The sequence below is a fragment of the Prinia subflava genome, chromosome 8 (assembly GCF_021018805.1).
Source record: "Prinia subflava isolate CZ2003 ecotype Zambia chromosome 8, Cam_Psub_1.2, whole genome shotgun sequence".
Classification (NCBI taxonomy): Eukaryota; Metazoa; Chordata; class Aves; order Passeriformes; family Cisticolidae; genus Prinia; species Prinia subflava.
The window spans coordinates 30,712,313-30,730,733 of NC_086254.1; the positions used below are offsets into that span (position 1 = coordinate 30,712,313).

An 18,421-nucleotide genomic window follows, 5' to 3' on the forward strand; every position below is an offset into this window, starting at 1 on the left:
ATGAACAGCTCAGATCAGCCAGGGTGTGATGACCCAACACAAGGAGCAGCCATTGGGCACCCCACACAGCCCTCGTGAGCCTCGTGGGGCTGAGCTCAGTGTTTTGGCAGGGCACATCTTCATGGATCAGGGCTAAACTGCCAACCTCGAGTGGCACCAGGGCAGCTGGCACGTTCTTGGGTGTGGGACAACACCCCGGGGAGCGCTGTGCTGACAGCAGCAGGACATTCCATATCCTCACAGGAGAAAGCATTGGCTCATCTTCCCTGCTCTTCTGACCCAAGCTTTCGGTCCCATATCTAATCAAACCCCTAAGTCAAGTCTTACTCTTCCAAATTCTCCCCCAGAACTTTACCTGGAATTCCAGCAGCCCTTCACCCTTAGAAGGATTTGCATTTTAGGAAGCAGCAAGAAAGCAACAGCGCAAATTCAGGGGAGACCTTGACATCTCCAGAATGAAATTCCCAATGGCAGCCATTGCTGACAGTTACTGATTGCTGCTCTTTACTCATCAGAGCACATCTTCCATGTCACCATGAGGGCTGCACCCATTAAATTAAACCCATTCCATGGCCACAGGACAGAAGGGGGAAAAATCTAAGGAGTTGGAGGGATGTGTCAGTTCATGTCTGTAACTACAATATCCAAGGGCACAAGGAAAATGGGTCAGCTTCAACACTGTATTCTCAGTCTTAAAGTTAGCCACAAACCCACACAACTCATTGAGAAATATTTATGAAAAATATAGCCCTGAAAGCCAGTCTTGAATTAGTCGATTTTTCTAATGCCTATAAATGTGATGCTTCTCATTCTGAAGGTTTATATTATAGTTATTTTGCTTTATAAACTAACTCCAATGCCTGTCCTAAATAAATATAGATGCAATTTTGATCCGTATTTTGAAGGGTATTTCTTTCAAATCACTCTCTCTATTTAGCTATCCTAAATGTGGCAGCCCAGAACATTACAGTGCTGAAGAGCTACAAAATTACTTGCACAGAAATTCTTTCAATGTTTGTAGCCCCAGAATTGCCACTAATGCAAGAACACAATTAGACCGAGCATTTACAGAGCACAACAAATATCTGACTACGTGGTGCAGTTGTATAGCAGAGGAGGTTGCAACCTTCCAAATAACCAAAGGGATTTATTTTGGGGAAAGGCATGTGGCAACATATTCTAAACAGTGTACATGGACTGAATCAAAACTTTTTGGCAAAGCAGCTGTGCAGGCAGCCCGTCAGAGGCATGCAGGCAGTGCTTGATGCATAGGGGAAGCCTGCTGGATGCTGTGGGTGGCTTGTATCCGACACGAGAACATTCACAGCTCGCTGCCTGGTGAGCCAGCGCACGGCTCGCCGTGGTCAGGCACCAGCCGGGGCTTTGGTTCAGCCAGAAGCTGCAATAACCAGCCCCCGTGGAACCAGGAGTCAAAGACTACACAGAATCAAGTTGGTTGGTGTTAACTACCAATGGACACACTCAAGAGCAGCTGGGGGCAATGCTCCTGCTGCTCTCCCTCGTGTCTGCAGACAGCGAGCTACGAATGCTGCGCCCCGCTGGGAAAATCGGGGCACGCACACGTGGATGAGATGGTTGGGGTTGCACCCCAAGCTCCCCTTCTTGACTGAAGCACCCCAATAGCTCATTGTAGAGCACCATGCCTGTCTACATCTCACTAGTGGGGACAGGACCAGGTCACCCCTTCAGCAGGGACAACACGCAACCTGTGTTGTCACAGGCTGGGTGTGACACTGTTCATGCCCTCCCGTTCCCCCTGGGGCCACCCTCACCTCCGTCAGCGTAGGTCTCGGTGCCGTAGCCATCCTGCAGGCCATTGTTCCACGTCCCCTCGTACTTGGCTCCGCTGCTCATGCTCTGCCTCGCGCCGTACCGTCCCTTAAAGCCATGGGTCCACTCGCCTCTGTAAACCCACCGTCCTTTGGTCTCGATTCCCAGGCCGTGCCTCTTGCCTTGGGACCAGTAGCCCTCGTAGGTGTTGCCGCTGGGCCACGTGTATATGCCCACCACCTCGAAGCCGTAGTTCCAGGAGCCCGAGTACTCGCCCTGGCCCTTGGGGCCGGTGCAGATGCCGTGCCCGTGGGCTTTTCCCCCCTCCCAGCCCCCGCAATAGGCGCCTCCATCATCGAAATCAAACCTGCCGCCGCTCATGGTGCCCTGCGGTGCCCCTCAGCCGGGCAGCGTTCCCAGGGGCAGCGCTCCGGGGCTCCCGCATCCCCGGAGGGAACGGGCTGGGCGCCGACAGCGGCCGCTCCTGCCTCGCCTGGCCCGGCCGAGGGGCTGGGGCACGGGAGGAGAGAGAAATTGGACGAGAGGGAGGGGAGAAGGGCGGGCCGAGCTCCAGCCCCCCCGTAGGGGCAGCCGCTCCGCGCCGGTACCTGCCCCGCGGGCACGGGCATGGGCCGCCCGGGGAGCCGCCCCCGCGGCACGGGGAGGGATGGGGGACCCGATCCCCGAGGAGGAGAAGGGGTGGGAGTCCCGATCCCCGCGGCAGAGGAGGGGTGGGGGTCCCGAGCCGGCCGCTGTCCCCCGCCCGGCCGCCGCCGCCCGCCCCGTCCCGCTCTCCTCCCCCGCCGGGAGAAAGGTCAGCGCTGCCCTAACAAGGCCATCGGATCCCAGGAGCTGCTCCCAAAAATAACCCCCCTGGAGCCCGGCCCCCGCCTCGGGGCCCTTTTATGAAGGAGGGGAGAGACACATCCCACCCCCCCGCCGTCCCCCGCCCCGGGCAGGAATCCAGGCGGAGAAGAGGCTGGGAAAGTAAATGTCTGCCTAAAATAGAGCCTGGGAAGGGGCCGCCGCGCCGCCCCGGGCCGCCGGAGCCCCGCGGGATGCGCGGACGGAGTCGGGTCTGTCACACCGTGTGGAACCGGGCAGAGGTAGAACACGGAGTAAGAGCACAGCCGCTACCCAAGGGCAGCGAACAGCTCACTCAGCCCCTCTGCTACTGCCCAAAGTGGCTTTCCAGAGCTGTTGTAGGGTAAGGAAAGAAGTTCAGTAGTAGCCACTTACGCCTTTCTCCCAAACAACAAACTTCCCAAATTTCCTTCTGTTTAACAGCCAACAGCTTAATTCAGTCTGTGTGTGGAAAAGATCACAGACAGCTGCAGACACATGGAGCAGTGACAGGACACCATGTGTGTAATAATGTCATCAAATACAGACGGCAGAGCACAAGGACTGAAGGACCAGGTACCGGGCTCATCCAAGCCCTCTTTCTCCAGCACAGCCATCCCATTCCTAAAGACACTGTCCCAGCAAGACCACGGAGAAATGACCCTCCCTTACTGACCACCATGCTGAGAAGCTGCAGGAGCTGTGGGGTGTTATCAGCCCTTCAGGGGAGATACCAAAACCTCACCAAACTCTGGGGCAAAGCTGCCACAGACAGCGGTGGGTTCAGACTGAGTTTTTCAACTTTCAACCTCCTCACTGGCATTTCTAGGAAGAAAAGGTACAGAGGAACCACAATATATAACTGCAAAAGAAGCTCTGTATATGGACAGCACATAAACACAGAACACCTGCAGGCACAGGTGAGAAGGACCAAGTTAAGAAAGTTAATTACAAAGGGCTTCACTTTTATTCAGCCACAAGAAGGAACGAGCTCTTTGGTAACGGACTCCAGCATGACTCAGAAGTGCCACTTGGCAGATCCAGCCCTCTAAAGCCTTCTTTTAAAAAAAGGCAGATTTTGAAATTGGTTCAAATTTTTGTTGTTGTTGTTGTTTTAAACTTTTAGACTACTTAGGCAAGTTTTCAAGGTTCTTGCGGCATTATTAAGGGCCATAAGTTCACATTTTCTTTCTATGGTTTCTGCAAAGACCAAAACATCTGAAAACAGCTTGTGGTAACAGCAGAGAAAGCGTTAAGGCAGCAGTTGCAGCACCTCATGGTCTTCTATTCCATGATGTTCCAGCACTTACGAGCCCAAAGATGTCGTAACTGTCCCAAGAAGATGCCAAGTTCAGGACTATGTAATTATTTACTTAGCAACTTTTCCTAATTACACAGCACAGTTGTGAACTGATTGCACACTTTGTTTAAACATTAATAACTTATGTAGATTTTGGCATTTAAAGAGCTTTTGTTGACCTCCAAACCCACACAAACTTTAGAAACCACTGACAGGCTGTGTGCACAAAGGCACCACACAGAGCTGCTCTTATTTCTTCGTTTTGGCAGAAAATTCCCATTCTCCCCAAGACTGAGCCTGCTGCAGCAGCCAGGCCCAGCCTGGGGCTGACCTCTAGTGGCACTGCTCATGTCCCTTCCCAGTCAGCACCAGCTCACATTTTTCTACTATTTTTACATCTCCCGCATTCCAACCCACTTTAACACAGTACTGAGCAGTGGGCAGTGCAATCCCAAACCTTGCAGTACAGGTCTGTGGTCACTAATGAATGAAATGGTAAAAAGCAGTGCAGTCTTGAAAGGCACTTTCAGCCCCACGACGGTGCTGTGGTTGGAATTTGCATTTGAGAAGAGTTAAGAATAATTATTTGATAAATAAGTCATTCTGCACTTCATAGCCCAGTTTTGTAGACAACAGCTACCAAAAAATTGTCTTGAATTCAGAGCACGGGTGGCAGACACGCAGCTATTGCAGAGCATGGAAAGAGATGTGGGACCAGGTATGGTCTGCATGGTGTAGGTGACACTTCAGAACTGGCAAAACAGGTAAACTTACATGGCCACTTGTTCTAAGACACCAGCTGCTGCCACAGAAATTGAAAAAAAACAAACCCCAAGAGTAACACCAAATGATTTTGCAGGAAAACGTTTTCATTCCTTCTCCACATCTTACACATCAGAAAGTTGAGGTACCACAAATAGTAAAGACAAACCAAACACAACTCTTCTCACCCTCAACGAATTATTTGATGGGATGCTCCTTTGACAGACACTCATAAAAGAGACGCTGCTGATGCACACTGTACGGAGAGCTGCTTGCTTCTGGAGCAGTACATTCCAGGGGAATGCAAAGCTGGACAGGGCAGCTAAAGTGATGATGGTTTAGCAAGACTGGAGTGGAGACACAGTGCTCAAGATTTCCTTACAACTGTTCCCTCCAGTCTATGGGTTTTAATGCCTGAAGGAAGGGTAATCCTTGGTCCTAATAAGCAAGCTAAAAAAAAAAGCTTAAAAAGCCCCCAAACTGACAGGCTGTATAAATTAAGACCACTGAAATTAGCAAATTCTGGTTTGGTCACCACAACAAATACTGTGAGCAGAGCCCATGCCCTCACTTTTCCTTTAATTAACCACAGCAGCAACTCCCCTGAAGAATGCAGGGTGTTTCTCTTGCAGACAGGCCTGTTGGAAATTCAATAAAAGGTTTGCTTTCCAGTAATAGTACCTAGGGGAGGGTAGGAGATGGTCACACTCCTTTATGAAATAAAATCTGAGGCACAAGCATCCAAACCCACAAGCCTCAGTCGTACAACCCGAGGTCAAAGTGATTTCAAAGGAGCTGAAGGACATCAGGTGTCACACAAGAAGAGCTCTAATCACCAAGCAATCTAGGGACTCCTCTCCAACAAAGCAAGAAGAGGATTTTGGAAACAAAGTAGAATTGTTGGGTCTCTTAAGTACAGGCAGGTATGCTCTAGGTTCATTTACCACATTCTCTATTCCAAGCCTAAATTCTAATGCTGAAACTAAACTGTTTGTCCAGCTTAAATAACAACATCAACTGAGATGTAAAGAAGTGTTTTTATTGCAAGCACAGTGAGCAGGGAGTGGGTTGCATATTCACATGATGTGCCTAAGGGCAGATTTAAACCAGCCACCCTTCTGGTTTTAGTGCTCGTTGCTGTCAGGTGTACATCATTTCTGCCATGTGAGACATTTTCTTTGGAATGTACAAGTAATACTCCAAGTATCCCGACAGATCTTCAATTGTCACGTCATCCACAAAGGCCCTGGCTTGCTCAGAGCAAGAGCGTAGAGAACTCGAGGGAGTTCTTGAAGGCAAAGGCTGGCAGTGATCCTCAGAAACCGTTCTATCAGGTGCCAGAGGGAGGGTGTTCTGCAAGCCAGAGAATTTGTACACTTCCATATCTTGCCACAGTTTGCACTGACAGGCTTTATCTGCACACGCACACGGCTCACTCGTGTTCAGCCTGGACATAGACTGGAAGTCAGAAAGCTCTGTAGTCTTTAGGCTTGTTTTGGATACTGGAGAAGCTGCAGCTGGAGAGTTCTGTGTGTTCTCTGATGTCAGCTGTGCAACACAAACTCCCAAACACTCATCAGCTCCCTTCTGGCCCACGTCCGGAGCGACGCTGCAGCGTTCGTGTGCACAAGGCTCCTTTGGGACTGGCATCCCAAACCCACTGCTGTCCTCCTGGGCATCAGCCTGGCTCTTCTGCACCAGCTGGCTGCAGGGGGACTGAGGTTTTGTGCTGCAATGGATAAACTTTGGAGGATGAAGGATTGGAGACTTGGAACGCCTGCGACGCTGGGTTCTCACAACTCCTCTCGAGGGCTTCTTCACAGACCTGTCAGGGAAAGACACAAAGGGAATGAAGGTTCACCAAAATACTTATTGCTGGGTTATAAATAACACTGGGCAAAATCTCTCCTGCACTTATATTGCATGCACAAGCTTTAGTTTTGGAGTATTTGCTCAGGGTATTCTGCTGTCTTGGAATTTGACTTTGTTCTAGACAAGGAGTAGTATAAAATATAAAAGGAACACAGAAATGCATGTCAGAGAGTGGACTTTAAAGATCAGAGAATGAATAAAGCATGTGAGACATGACAAAATAATCTCTACAAGAAGAACAAAGCACAAGAAAAGAGCACAAAACTAATGAATCAAGGGCAAAAGATGGTTTTGTTTCACTTGAGCATGAAGTTCTCCAGAGATACTCTAGAAGCCAATTCTTTATTTTAATCTAGTTCCCCAGGCACAATGACAGCTTCCGCAGTGTCAAACAATGATTGAAGAGATGCATTCATGATTGTCTCATCCAAAACCAGCAGCTCACGTTTGCACTGAGAAATATTTATAATGTTTAGCCACCTATAGGTGACTAGCATTTCCTTTCACTTCACATAATTGTGAAGAATAGCAGTCATATATGAAGAGAAAAAGAGTATTTTAAGAAGTTCTTTGGTAAAGACAATTCAGGTCCCTTGTTTAGAGGGGCACCAACTAGAAACTGTCTACTTAACCTTCCTTTCCAATGCAGTATTATTTCAAATAGTCTGATAATCCCAAGCTTCTCTTACCCATGCCAGGTCTCCTTAGAAGCACACACACTCTTAGGTTTGGTTTCATCTGTCACTGTTCTAACTACTGCTCTGGGACTTGTCCCATCACCCACAGAGAGAGAAGTGGTACATCTGTGAGAGACAGAATGAAGAGTTAACAGCCTACACTGGTTAGCGTTACAATTATGAAAATAAACCCTTGAGCATCTTCTTTCCCAGAAAATACTGCTCCAAATCGTTTAGAATCCATCCTAAAAGAGCTGCCCACAGAGACCCAAATCAGAGGGATGAGTGTTGACACACTCCTGTCTCCGAGGTTTGTACAACAGACCCTTTGACAGAGATGCTGTTCACAGCTCCACTGCAGAGCCAACCCCACGTGCCAGTGACAAATACACACAATGGCCAAATTTCAGCTTCCCAGGAGAGGGGAGGGCAGAAATACCACCCCTGAAGAAACACTTCTCTTTTTCCAGAGACAAATAAGCCATTCTTTCCTAAAAATAAATGTTCTTTGGACATAAATAGACTTTGTTTAGCTGAAGAACACTTAAGCCTCTGTCTAAGATAGCCTGTCAGCATAAGCTAAAACTCTTCATACTCCTGCAAGTTGAATCATTTCAGCCAAGAGTTGTGTCAGACCTTCAGCTTCTATTCAAGGGGGAGCCTTAGTAGATTTACTAAATTTTTTGGTGCTGTAAATTCATTCCACACTCCCATTTTGAAGGACTTGCAATAACCCAAGACAATTCCTTCAAGCTGTGACTTCATATATTACACTGGAAGTCCCAAGAAAATTATTTTCCAAATCCTATGCTCAATTAGTTTGTAAACAGGATGAATTCCCTAAAAAGTGAAAGTAAGTCCCCACACACTGATCTAGGATGGGATTAAGAGAATCCAAATTATTAATCAAACTAATTTCCATTTAAAGGACAATGAATACAGAACCCAAGATCAAAAGCCACCAAAGTAAAGTAAAAACTCCAAAGTAATCAAATATGCCCAGCTGGAGGATGGTACTAGAAATACTGAAGAAATGAGAGGTAATTCATTACTAATAAGTCTAATTACCTAGACAAAAGATAACTTCAGAAGCCCATCTACTCACAGTCTCAGCTCTGTGGTAATTCTAGTTACCACTTTGATGCTGCCTTACCTACCCCTCCACTTCAGTGACAGTTTAATTGCATCACTGACAACAGCTTGTGGGACCCCAGATTCTACAGGTAACATGCAATGGTGCACACTTGTCAGCAGAAAAAAACCATTGTATGGAAGCCTTCCTTTATTTCATTTCAGGTAAAAATTATCATTACCAACAGAAGACACGTGGTGCTTGTGTTTTGCCACCTGGGACAGTGAAGGTAAGTGCCATGTTCAGATCTCCACAAACCAACACAACACAAAATGCATTCTTTCCCATTTGCTGATTCTGGTTATAAATAGAAATTTGTGTGACAGCAATGAAAATAGTTTGTGTGGGAATCATGCACTGAATCTAACGCTTTCTCTCACTGACATGGAAAGAAAGTTTCTCTCCTGGGAAAAGATATGATTTTATTCTCAGAACAGGCCTTCAGAACCATGGCACTATGCTAACTTCAACAGCAGAGTTATAGCCCTGTGGAGTCTAGTACTGGTAATCTCTGGCAGGCAGATTCATGCCAAAATTCAATTCAAGCACATTGCTAGCTGATCATGATTGTGAGGTACTTTTCAAACGTGCTGCAAGCTGACAGCAATCAAACAATTTACAATTCCTGAAGAAGTGCAGTCTGCAGGTAGTGAATTTCTTTCAGTCTCTTTAACTACAATGAAAGCTTTCTGTGCCTAACCTTTTGCAGTTACCTCATTCCCTCAAATTTCACAGCAAGGGTGTTCCCTTTGAGTCCATTTGTGAGATGTTAAGTCTGTGCCTCCCTGTGGTGTTACTCACCCAGCTGTGTCAACTCTCAGCTTTTTGAATGCTGTCTGCAGGCTTTCCTCTTCTCCATCCTTAGCTTCTGATTTCATCATTGGGATGGCCAGAAGGTGATGGAATTACCATGTACTGCGAGAAGCAGAAAAAAGACACATGAAAATAACGGCCAAATCCTTGTTAAAAACATTAGTTGCCCAGCAGCACCATAATACACTAAAATAAACTCAAAATAGCACACTGAGCACACAAAACTGAGGTCATTCTAGTAGAACATTTTTGAAAGCTGACTCAGAACAAGCTTTATGATACCCAAGAATGAAACAAACAGTCTCTTGTACAACTGTAGGTGAATTAACAATTCAAAGTCAAATTTAGTGTCAACAGCACCTTGCACATACATTACAGCCCAGCCAGACTCTTCCACTTGTCTTACAGTGCTACCAAAAAAATTGCAGAAGAGGTGAAAGTGAGAAGGAACAACACCACTAGAAACAGTCAACCTTCTACAACTCTTCTTTCTAAATTTGGGACTCAGTGTTACACATGCACTTAAAAAAAAACCCAAACCAAGATATTTTTCTTAAAACAAGAAAAAGTTTTAAGCCAAACAAAACTTTTTGACTTTATGTCTAAGTCCCAGCAAGGTCTTCAGCAAGAGTTATACAGTCCTATCAGAACATGGTATTATGGTTACAAATAGCTGTTAACATTCACCTGTATCAGCTTGTGAACAAGTACAAATGCCAACAAATATAAAAAGCAATCAGAAAGCCTTGCTTTAAATAAAAAAAATCTTATAAAAACTGGCTGATGTATTTTTCTTTACTCTACCTTGGCCATCATTTAATCTAGCAACAACAGATCTCAGATCTTTGTGAATCTGATGCTCTCTGGGTTTGCTGGAGGTCAGGCAGCAGCAGTGTATTCCAGGGCCAGGACTGCCCAGTCCTGTTTAACACCTTCATTAATGATCTGCATGTGGCAGGGTACCCTCACCTCTCTGCTGATGTCACCAAACTGGGGTGAGTGGCTGAAACACCAGTTCCTCAACAGGAACCTCATGAACTTCAGCAAAGGGAAGGGCAAAGCCCTGCATAAGGGGTTTTTTTTTTGAAGAAAGGCAAAGAATTCCCTCTTCACTGAGACCTTTTTGTGTGTAGCTCAGTTATGCAGAGGGACAGGGTAACCTCTGATCCCTCGCCCTCTCATTCCTGCTGGTGGTGGCAGCTCTGGCTGCTCCCTGGGCTGTGATTTCACCTGGGTGCCCTGGATTGCAGACGGCTATTATGACACACACAGGAGGATAATGTATCATAACAATTTCCAGGCACATGGTGTCCAATGAGTCAGACTCGGAGTAAACAGGAGACGAAGAAGCTTAAACACTGACAATATGGTGCTCATCTGAGCAGGTTACTATTTCTTATTTTCTCTCAGACAAATATTGCTGCTCTGGTGAAACAGATGGTCTCTACTTTTACTCCTTGGCCCCCAAGTCATCCTCAGGTGATTCTTTAAAATGAAAAAAAAAATTCAGGCAACATAATTTCTTTTAAACATCAAACTCCTGTATTACATAACTTAGCAGGAAGGTGAAAGTCAAAGCTTTTAAAATCACTGTATATTACTCAAAACAGAGTACTAGTTTTTAGACAAAACATTTAATCATGCTGCTCTTCATCACCAATACTGCAAACCCTCAAAACAGCGCAGAATAAAAGTCTCACTGGGTGATTACAAAGTACAAGCTTAAGCGTTTTAGATGCACGAGCCAACTAGCACACATGTAAAAAAAAAAAAATCAGTAACTGTGAAAACCAGTTGAAGTTTACCGTGTCAAAAAACACACCTGAAACTTGCGTTTTTTACGTCCCAGGAAAATACACACCTTTCCTTTTCCATTTTTCTTTCGGCTGCTCCCCAAACGCAGCGGAGCCGCCCAGCAGCGCTCCCGCCGTGACGGGCACGGGCACCTCCACCCGCTGCGGGCTAACGACGGGCACGGAGGGATGGGGACGGGCACAGGGGCAGCACACGGGCCGCAGGAACCAGAACTCTTACCTTTTAAATTTTCATTTTATATTTTTTAATTCTATCTTTTTAACCGCCCGGAGTTCCCTCCGCAGCCCTCCCCGCCCGCACCCCGCGGAGCCCCAGCAGCCCCGCCGCTGCCCAGCCCCGGGGCCCGGCCGTGACTCAGCACCGCCCCGCGCCCCGGCCAGGCTCCCCCAGCGCCCTCCGCCCTCACGGCGGGACCGGCGGCGGGAACCGCGCGGGAAGGTCCCGCTGTAGGGACACAACGGCGCCCACCGGCCCCGTGGGGGAGCAAGGGGGGACCCGCGCAGGGGACTGGGACGAGGACAGGGATGGGGATGGGGACGAGGAGGGAGCCAGGGCGGGCCCCGCACTCACCGCGCTCCGCGGGCCGGGCCCGGCGCTCCCGCCGCCCCCCGGAACCGCCGCCGCTCGCGCACGCGCACCCGGCGGGGCGGGCGGGGCCGGGGCGCGCCCCCGCGGCGGTGACGTCACGTCCTGTTGTGCTGCGCGCCCCGGGCCCGCGGCCGTGGGTGAGTGGCGGCCCCCGCGGCCGAGGCGGCCGGGCCGGCGGAGGGACCGGGGGCGGCGGAGGGACCGCCGCGGGTCTGCCCGGCGGGGCGGCGAGGGGAGGCCCGGGGCGGGTGGCGGAGCGCGGCCGGCTGGGCTGGGCTGCCGCGGGTGTGGAGCCTCGGGCGGGCACGGGCAGCGCGGGCCCGGCTCAGGCCTGGCGCGGGTCCTGGGCCAGCGGGCAGTGCCGGGGCGGGCAGTGCCGGGCCGGCCCCGCTGTGCTGCCGGTGAGAAAAGGCTCGGGAGGGGTCTAAGTGAGGGGTGAGATGCCTGAGGGGTGGGCACAGACGGGAGAGTCGGGCTTTGCTCACGGGTGCCTGGGGACCGGACCAGAGGCCGGGGGCACACACTGGAACCATGTCCGAGCATAAGGAAACGCTTTTCTCTGAGGGTGGCTGAGCACACGCGGTGCAGGGAGGCTCTGGAGTCTTCCTCCTTGCGATTATTCAAAGGCTACCTAGACATGGTCCTGGGAAACCGGCTTGGGGTGGTCCTGCTTGAGTAAGGGAGTGGGACCTCCAGGGATCCCTGCCAGCCTAAACCATCGTGTGGCTCCTGAAACCTTTCTGGAGCCTTGCTGCGGGTGCCATGCTCACAGCTCAAACTTACAGGTTGCCAGGATCTGTATTCACCCATTGATAAAAAAGACACTTCGATATTTTTGACACAAGGCTGTGCTTGTTCTGAAAAACTCAGATTTTGGAGTTCACAGTGAAAAAAGCTCAGCGTGGGCCCGATCAGAAAGCAGTGACACTGCCCACAGAGGAACGAGCACCCATCACGGTGTCAGCCAGTTTTGAACAGACCCATCTGTGTTCAGACCTCAGTGCCAAATCCCAATTTCTGTGTTTCAGTTTATTCTATATGGCACGGTTGGTTACCCACTGAGAGCACATCAATGGACTTGGAAGCTAAAGATGAAGAGGAGGAGAGTCTACAAACAGCATTCAAAAAGCTGAGAGTGGATGCAGCAGGGTAAGTGAGCAACAAAAAAGCCAATGTAATTTGTCAGGGTTTTATTATATATTTGTGTTTATTTTCTATTATTTTACATTTCAAAAAGCAAAAGTCATTTGGTGAAAGGTTCTTTGCTGTCCAAGGTTCTTTGCACTCTTGAACTGCATTGCTTCAGATGAAATATAGTCATTATAACTGTCTAATATGCAAAGCAGTACTTCATTACAGAGTAATTTTGAGTAATATCCAACTGAAATCACACAGTGACTGCATGGAATCATGAAAGACTCAGCTAAAGCAGTGAACCTGTTGTAGCTGTAGTCACCTGGTGTGATACAGAATTTGTTTGTCTGTTCCCGTAAACACTGATGTCTGCAGCTACATAATAAGTCTTTATTTAGTGCACAAAATTTTGCTTGGAAGGCGTCTGGACAAAGCACCAACACCTCAGAGTGTACTGAGGAGCCCAGTCTCACTGTGAGGGTCAGGCTAAATATCAGCTCTGAGTGTTTCTGATTTCAGGGGATTTTGTGGAGTAAAATGTCTGCAGACATTCTTACACTAAAAACTTAGTAAGATACTGGGTGTGCTGCTAATATGTAGTGTAAGAGCTGATAAAGTTATGCAGTCTGACACTCTGAGATGGTTCACTTGAAGTCTTTTGGGAATTTACAAAAACAGGAGGGAGTTTTATGTTGACAGTTTGACCTTGTGAATTCATCCCCACAGCCATCAACACTGTGAATTCAGGACTTCCTCTGCATGTGGAAATATATTTTGCTTTGCTACTCAGTCCCTCTACTTCAGGAGGTCTTCTGAGCAATATAGAAAAAAATAGCTGTTCTCTGTCAAGGAACTATGGTTATTTATCATAACACTTTTGATGTAGTACCACTGGCAGACTGTGTGGGCTTCTGCTTGATTCCTGATGACATCTTAGGTATAAAAAGATCTTGTTTTGCAGGCATGTGTTGTGAACAGCTCAAATCTTGTGACTAATCCATTAAGATCAACTTTGGGCAGAGTATTTGGGCTCCTTGGTAGAATTTCAGCCTCATTTCTTACAATTTGCCGTGTTCCAAATCACACCTGCAGCCATCATAACTATAAATACAGACTGATGTGCTGAGGCGTTTATGTTTGTCACCTACACCTCCAGGGTCAGATGCTTGTTTCATTCCATGCTTATCTCAAAAATTTAATGAGAACGAAATAAATCAGTAATCTGTCCTTGCCTGTGGTTCCTCATCCACTTCTCCACCAACTCCCCCTCAGCCAGCTGCTCCAGGTGCCTGGCTTTGCATTTCAGAGGAGTAGGAGACTATCTTTAATGACTATTGTCTGACAGGAACGTTTGGAACGTGAGTTTACATTCCTTTAACGCGTGGTTTTAGTACAAATAGGGCATGACATCAACCTCTGGGCATTTTGGCTGCCTTTAATTTCATCTCACCTATCTTTAGCCACTTGTTGAGACCAGTGTAGTAAGAGGGGTCAGATAAATCTCTATAAGGCCCTGTTTCCACCCTCTGACTAGAGAGGGAGTCAGTGCAGCAAATTTGATGGGCTTAGCTGAGCATTCAGAGCACACAGGCTGAGTGTGGGCCTCTGGAGCCATATGTTCAGGCGTTTCTGTGATGTGGCATTTCCCTTTTTACCCAGATGTATTGCAGCTCTGGCCGTGGGTGATGGGACCATTCTCAGAACAACAAGAGCAGCCGTGGAGGGAGCCAAGCAGCAGACTGTCAGCTCCAAGGAAGCGTGGCATGGGTAAAACATGACACATTGAGCAGTTGCAGGCCACTTTCAGTGAGAGTTGTTGTTAATTAATTGCTTCAAGATATCTTTCCTTTCTATCATGAAATGTTTTCATAACTGATGCGTTGTTCTTAAGGGGATTTCATCAAATCCTTTAAAAACAATATTGCATGTTCTCTTAGAGAGGGTTCCCAAAATTTTCTTTTCTGTTGATTTCATCAGTAGTACTTTTCTGCAAGTCTTAAACCTTTGCAACCCCCTCTCACCTCTCTCTTGGGTTCTTTTATTGCTTTTGAAGTACCTGGATATTCAATGTGACTCTGCCAGCAGCTCCTACTGATCCAGGTTCTGCACTACAGTTCAATTTGGGATGACAGAGTATCATTTGCTTAAAGCAGAAGATTTGGGGGGAAGCACCTTGAATAAGAAGACCTGGGGGGAAGCACCTTGAATAAGAGTTCCTTGCATGTATCTTTCCTTTGGGGGAACCTGAATTTCTTCAGAACCCTCCACGTTTTGTGTCAGAGATTGTAAGTGACCAATCATCTGGTACTTCCAAGCAGAGAAATAATCTTGTAAGATGTTTTTAATCACATTTTAGAGCTTACTGAGCTGTAGTGTAGCTTCTGGAGTTACCCACTTGCTCACCTGTTGAACCTGCAGGTGTGTGAGAAAGCCTTCCCGAGGATCGGCGAGGGTCCCGCGGCGCCGGCGCTCCAAATCTCCGGTCCTGCACCCTCCCAAGTTCACCTACTGCAACATGAAAGCCAACAGCCAGCTGAAACACAAACCCCAGGCAGACACTGCGAAGGGTGCCAGCAGCTCAGATGTTTTTGTCCCAGCAGAACATGGTACGAAGGACGGGCAGGATTCTCACCTTGAGGCCAGTAACGACAGAACTGAACTGTTGGAAGCTTTCACCGCCGAAGAGCCTTCGCAGAAGCAGGGGGAGAATTGCCCTGCTCTCTCCTCATCCTTTGAGAACAGCTTGCATTCTGAGCAAACCTCAGATTTCCAGTCCTTATCCATGCTTAGCAACAGCAGGCAGTGCCCTTGCACGGACAGGCAGTGCCGGTGCCAGCAGTGGCGCTCCATGGAGGTGTACTCCTTCTCCGGGCTGCGGAGCGTCCTGTCCGAGTGCGAGAAGGCCGTCCTGGGGGCCCACTCCCTCCAGGGCAGAGCTCCCTCTGCGACAGCCTCAGCAAGCTCGCCCAGGTCTTGCTCTGAGCAAGCTCGAGCCTTTGTGGATGACGTGACTATTGAAGATCTTTCGGGATACATGGAATACTACTTATATATCCCCAAGAAAATGTCTCACATGGCGGAGATGATGTACACTTGACTGTAAGCAGTGGAGGATCCTGAAGCGGAGTTTGTTACAATGGTTGGGCTGATTGCCCTGTCAGTGCCATGTTTTCACTGTTGTGCGTTTGATTAAATGTTTCTTTGCCTCATACAGTTTAGTTTTCTAATAAAATGAAAAATTGAATATAGTTTCTGAGCTTAGTTCTGAAAAGAATGCACTAAAGTCTCTGAATACCTTAACAAAAGCACACTAGGTCAAATGAGCTCTATTTGGGTTTTGGTTTGTGCTGTGGATATTGAAGCTCTGTGTGCTGTTTTCACTATGTTTTGGGAAAAAAAAACAAACAAAACCAAAAAAACATTTAGGTTTTTTTCTGATATTTTGAAGTGTTTGGAATGTTCATTCTTAATGTATCTCAGTACTTAGAGAAAAGTTTCACAGCTACAGCTCCATCCTCCTTTTGCTGCTCCAGAGAGAAGGATGAGAAGGCATTCAGCATTTTGGATAGGATGAATCTCCTTTCCTTCAACACTAGCTGGCTCCATTTTTAGTTGGATCAAGTTGTGAGTGCTTCTTCCTTACAAATTTTTTGGGAGGTCCAGAACATGCAGGTGTGTGTATTTGGACCCTTCCTTAATCTAACTTGCTCACTCTTAAGCAGTTCTATTTTTCTGCAGATAAGTGAAGCTCTTAGAGTAAAAATATATTTTGTTATTTGTGCTTTACAGATGGAATAATTTAGTGGGGAGTGAAGCAGGCTACCAGGTTTTTTGGGCTGTGCAGTCTCAGAAGTGGAGAGGGTAGAACCATCTATACAGGGTGTTTCTGAGCACATCTGATACACAAAGTGGTGTGGAAAGGGGGTGAACAAGACATGTATCATCCTGGCTTTGTGCTGTAGAGCTATGACATTCCTGCTGGTTGAAAATACTGCAATAAAAAATTCTGTTGCCGAGACTTGCATTAATAAATGTTTGTCAAAACCCAGCAACCTAAAGTCTGAATAATTTGACTTACATTCATCTTCCCTCAAGACCTTTTTATTGAAAACAAACCTCTGGTTTCAGTGTCAGCTGTACATGCTCAACAACGATGTCTGAGTAAAGTACTGTAATTTTTACTTACATACTGAAAAATGAGTGGTCAGCAAGCCAAGGAGTCACAAGCAATTGTGTAAAAATAGATGAAAAGCAGATGTGGATAGTTGGCCTTGTATTCTGTGCTGGAGAAGGCTCAGACATTCTAGATGATAATCACTAGATTTTTTTTCTCACCATCCCTAAAATTTACAAGTGCAGGAAGCTAAGATTTAAAATCCAAATAAATCAAAAAACAAGAATACAACTGAAACTAATTTTGCTCTTAAGTTTCATGCACATATTTAGCATTCAGTGTTTGCTGTTACTCAAATTAAATGTAACTGATTTCTGCATATTCTCATGTCACCTCCCTCTTCCAGCACTATTCTGCAATACCCACACACACTTTGGGATTTCTCCACTTTCCTTCCTTTCTCCCTACAGAAAATCTGGTATCATATGTACTTTGCTTTTAAACATAAATATTTAGTACCAGTTATCTTTGCTGCTGCTATTTTTTGAAGGGTGTTTCTGTTTCAGCAAAGGGTATCTGCTCCTATTTTTATTCATGTTTTGGTTCTGTGCCCTCTTTAAAACCATGGGAATTGTTGCTAGACAGAGGGGTTTTCCCCTTTTAACACTTTCCCTGCCTCTTGGTGAGCATTGATCCACAGTCCATGTGTGTGAAGCTGAGGCACAGCTCTTCCACATGCACAAAAATGATTATTTAAGCCTGGTTATCCCCACTCCTCTGGATCTGGAGCCTTAGGAAGGGGCACAGCAAGGCCCTTCTGTGGAACTGTGAAGTGGCAGCCTGGCCAAGGTCACCTTGGGGCAGTTTCTGCTGTGCTGCTCTTTAACAAAGTGTGCAGAACCCCGGGAAGTGTCTGGGCTGGTGTTACATAAACCCAGTACGGATCGACAGCGCTGGAAGGGCACGTTTGCAGCTGTGGAGCAGGACAATGTGCCACAGACCTGCTGTGCCCAGGGAGAGAGGAGGAATTGGGGAAATTGTGGAGGTTAAACTAATTCAAGACATACCCTGAAACTGAGGGCTGAGAAGTGAATTCAGGTTGCCAGAACTCCTGGTGGGAGGGAAAAGCCTGAGAGCAGGTTCTGAGGGCACACTTCCACAGTGGAGGGCTGGGAACTGCCAGTGGAGGAGGAAGGAAAAGGGGAAAAAAGACTGAGTCATTTTGTTTTCTGCCTGAACCCCTGTTTTTGCTAGTGTGTAAGCACATCTAGTGCTGCCTGTGGCAGAGCAAGGGCAGATATTTTGGTTCTCCACTGCAATTGTGAGGTTTGCAGCAAATGTACTGGAACATTGCTGCTGACATTTGCACAGCACAGACCAACCCCTGCGGGTGAATGATGGGTGCCTAAAAGAGGCCCAAACTTATTGTTTCCATCAAACCCTTCCTCATTCAGCTCATCCATATCACTCTGATAACGCAGTGACTTCTTTTTCCTGCATGCCTGAAACCTCAGGATTTATTGGAAAACTGCATCTTCCCTGGGAATGCCTGCACAGCACCTTTATCTTGATTGATGAGT

The 18,421-nt window shown here is 47.3% G+C and overlaps 3 protein-coding genes across 7 annotated transcripts in view; 1 reads left to right on the forward strand and 2 right to left on the reverse strand.

Moving 5' to 3' along the window:
• The window catches only part of JPH2 (junctophilin 2), a 30,995-nt gene extending 28,403 nt beyond the window's left edge, over positions 1-2,592 (reverse strand). Inside the window, exon 1 of the mRNA XM_063404584.1 lies at positions 1,794-2,592. Coding sequence (XP_063260654.1) covers positions 1,794-2,172 — 379 coding nt within the window. The 5' untranslated portion in view covers positions 2,173-2,592. The remainder of the gene's footprint in view (positions 1-1,793) is intronic.
• A 3,122-nt stretch (positions 2,593-5,714) lies between these two features.
• OSER1 (oxidative stress responsive serine rich 1) lies at positions 5,715-11,692 on the reverse strand. 4 transcript variants are annotated; one of them, XM_063404586.1, is made up of 4 exons: positions 11,576-11,688; positions 9,179-9,292; positions 7,258-7,371; positions 5,715-6,521 (listed from the first exon to the last, which is right to left on the reverse strand). In XM_063404586.1, exons 2-4 carry the CDS (start codon positions 9,256-9,258, stop codon positions 5,837-5,839), a joined length of 879 nt encoding a protein of 292 aa, XP_063260656.1. In that variant the 5' UTR covers positions 9,259-9,292; positions 11,576-11,688; the 3' UTR covers positions 5,715-5,836. The 4 variants fall into 4 exon arrangements, with proteins under 4 accessions (XP_063260656.1, XP_063260657.1, XP_063260658.1 ...); XM_063404587.1 differs by lacking the exon at positions 11,576-11,688 and adding an exon at positions 11,052-11,304; XM_063404588.1 differs by lacking the exon at positions 7,258-7,371 and having other exon boundaries at positions 11,576-11,692.
• Positions 11,614-15,971, forward strand: LOC134554163 (oxidative stress-responsive serine-rich protein 1-like). Of its 2 annotated transcripts, none has more exons than XM_063404590.1 (4): positions 11,614-11,730; positions 12,622-12,742; positions 14,387-14,494; positions 15,146-15,971. In XM_063404590.1, exons 2-4 carry the CDS (start codon positions 12,666-12,668, stop codon positions 15,822-15,824), a joined length of 864 nt encoding a protein of 287 aa, XP_063260660.1. In that variant the 5' UTR covers positions 11,614-11,730; positions 12,622-12,665; the 3' UTR covers positions 15,825-15,971. The 2 variants fall into 2 exon arrangements, with proteins under 2 accessions (XP_063260660.1, XP_063260661.1); XM_063404591.1 differs by lacking the exon at positions 11,614-11,730 and adding an exon at positions 11,838-11,994.
• Positions 15,972-18,421: the final 2,450 nt, after the last annotated feature.

Excerpts from the sequence above, each read along its gene's own strand:
- LOC134554163 (XM_063404590.1), top strand. The coding sequence starts at position 12,666 with ATGGACTTGGAAGCTAAAGATGAAGAGGAGGAGAGTCTACAAACAGCA. Across the intron at positions 12,743-14,386 it reads CTGAGAGTGGATGCAGCAGG|ATGTATTGCAGCTCTGGCCG; the intron begins GTAAGTGAGCAA and ends CTTTTTACCCAG. Across the intron at positions 14,495-15,145 it reads TCCAAGGAAGCGTGGCATGG|GTGTGTGAGAAAGCCTTCCC; the intron begins GTAAAACATGAC and ends TTGAACCTGCAG.
- OSER1 (XM_063404586.1), bottom strand. The coding sequence starts at position 9,258 with ATGATGAAATCAGAAGCTAAGGATGGAGAAGAGGAAAGCCTGCAGACA. Across the intron at positions 7,372-9,178 it reads CTGAGAGTTGACACAGCTGG|ATGTACCACTTCTCTCTCTG; the intron begins GTGAGTAACACC and ends TGTCTCTCACAG. Across the intron at positions 6,522-7,257 it reads TCTAAGGAGACCTGGCATGG|GTCTGTGAAGAAGCCCTCGA; the intron begins GTAAGAGAAGCT and ends TTTCCCTGACAG.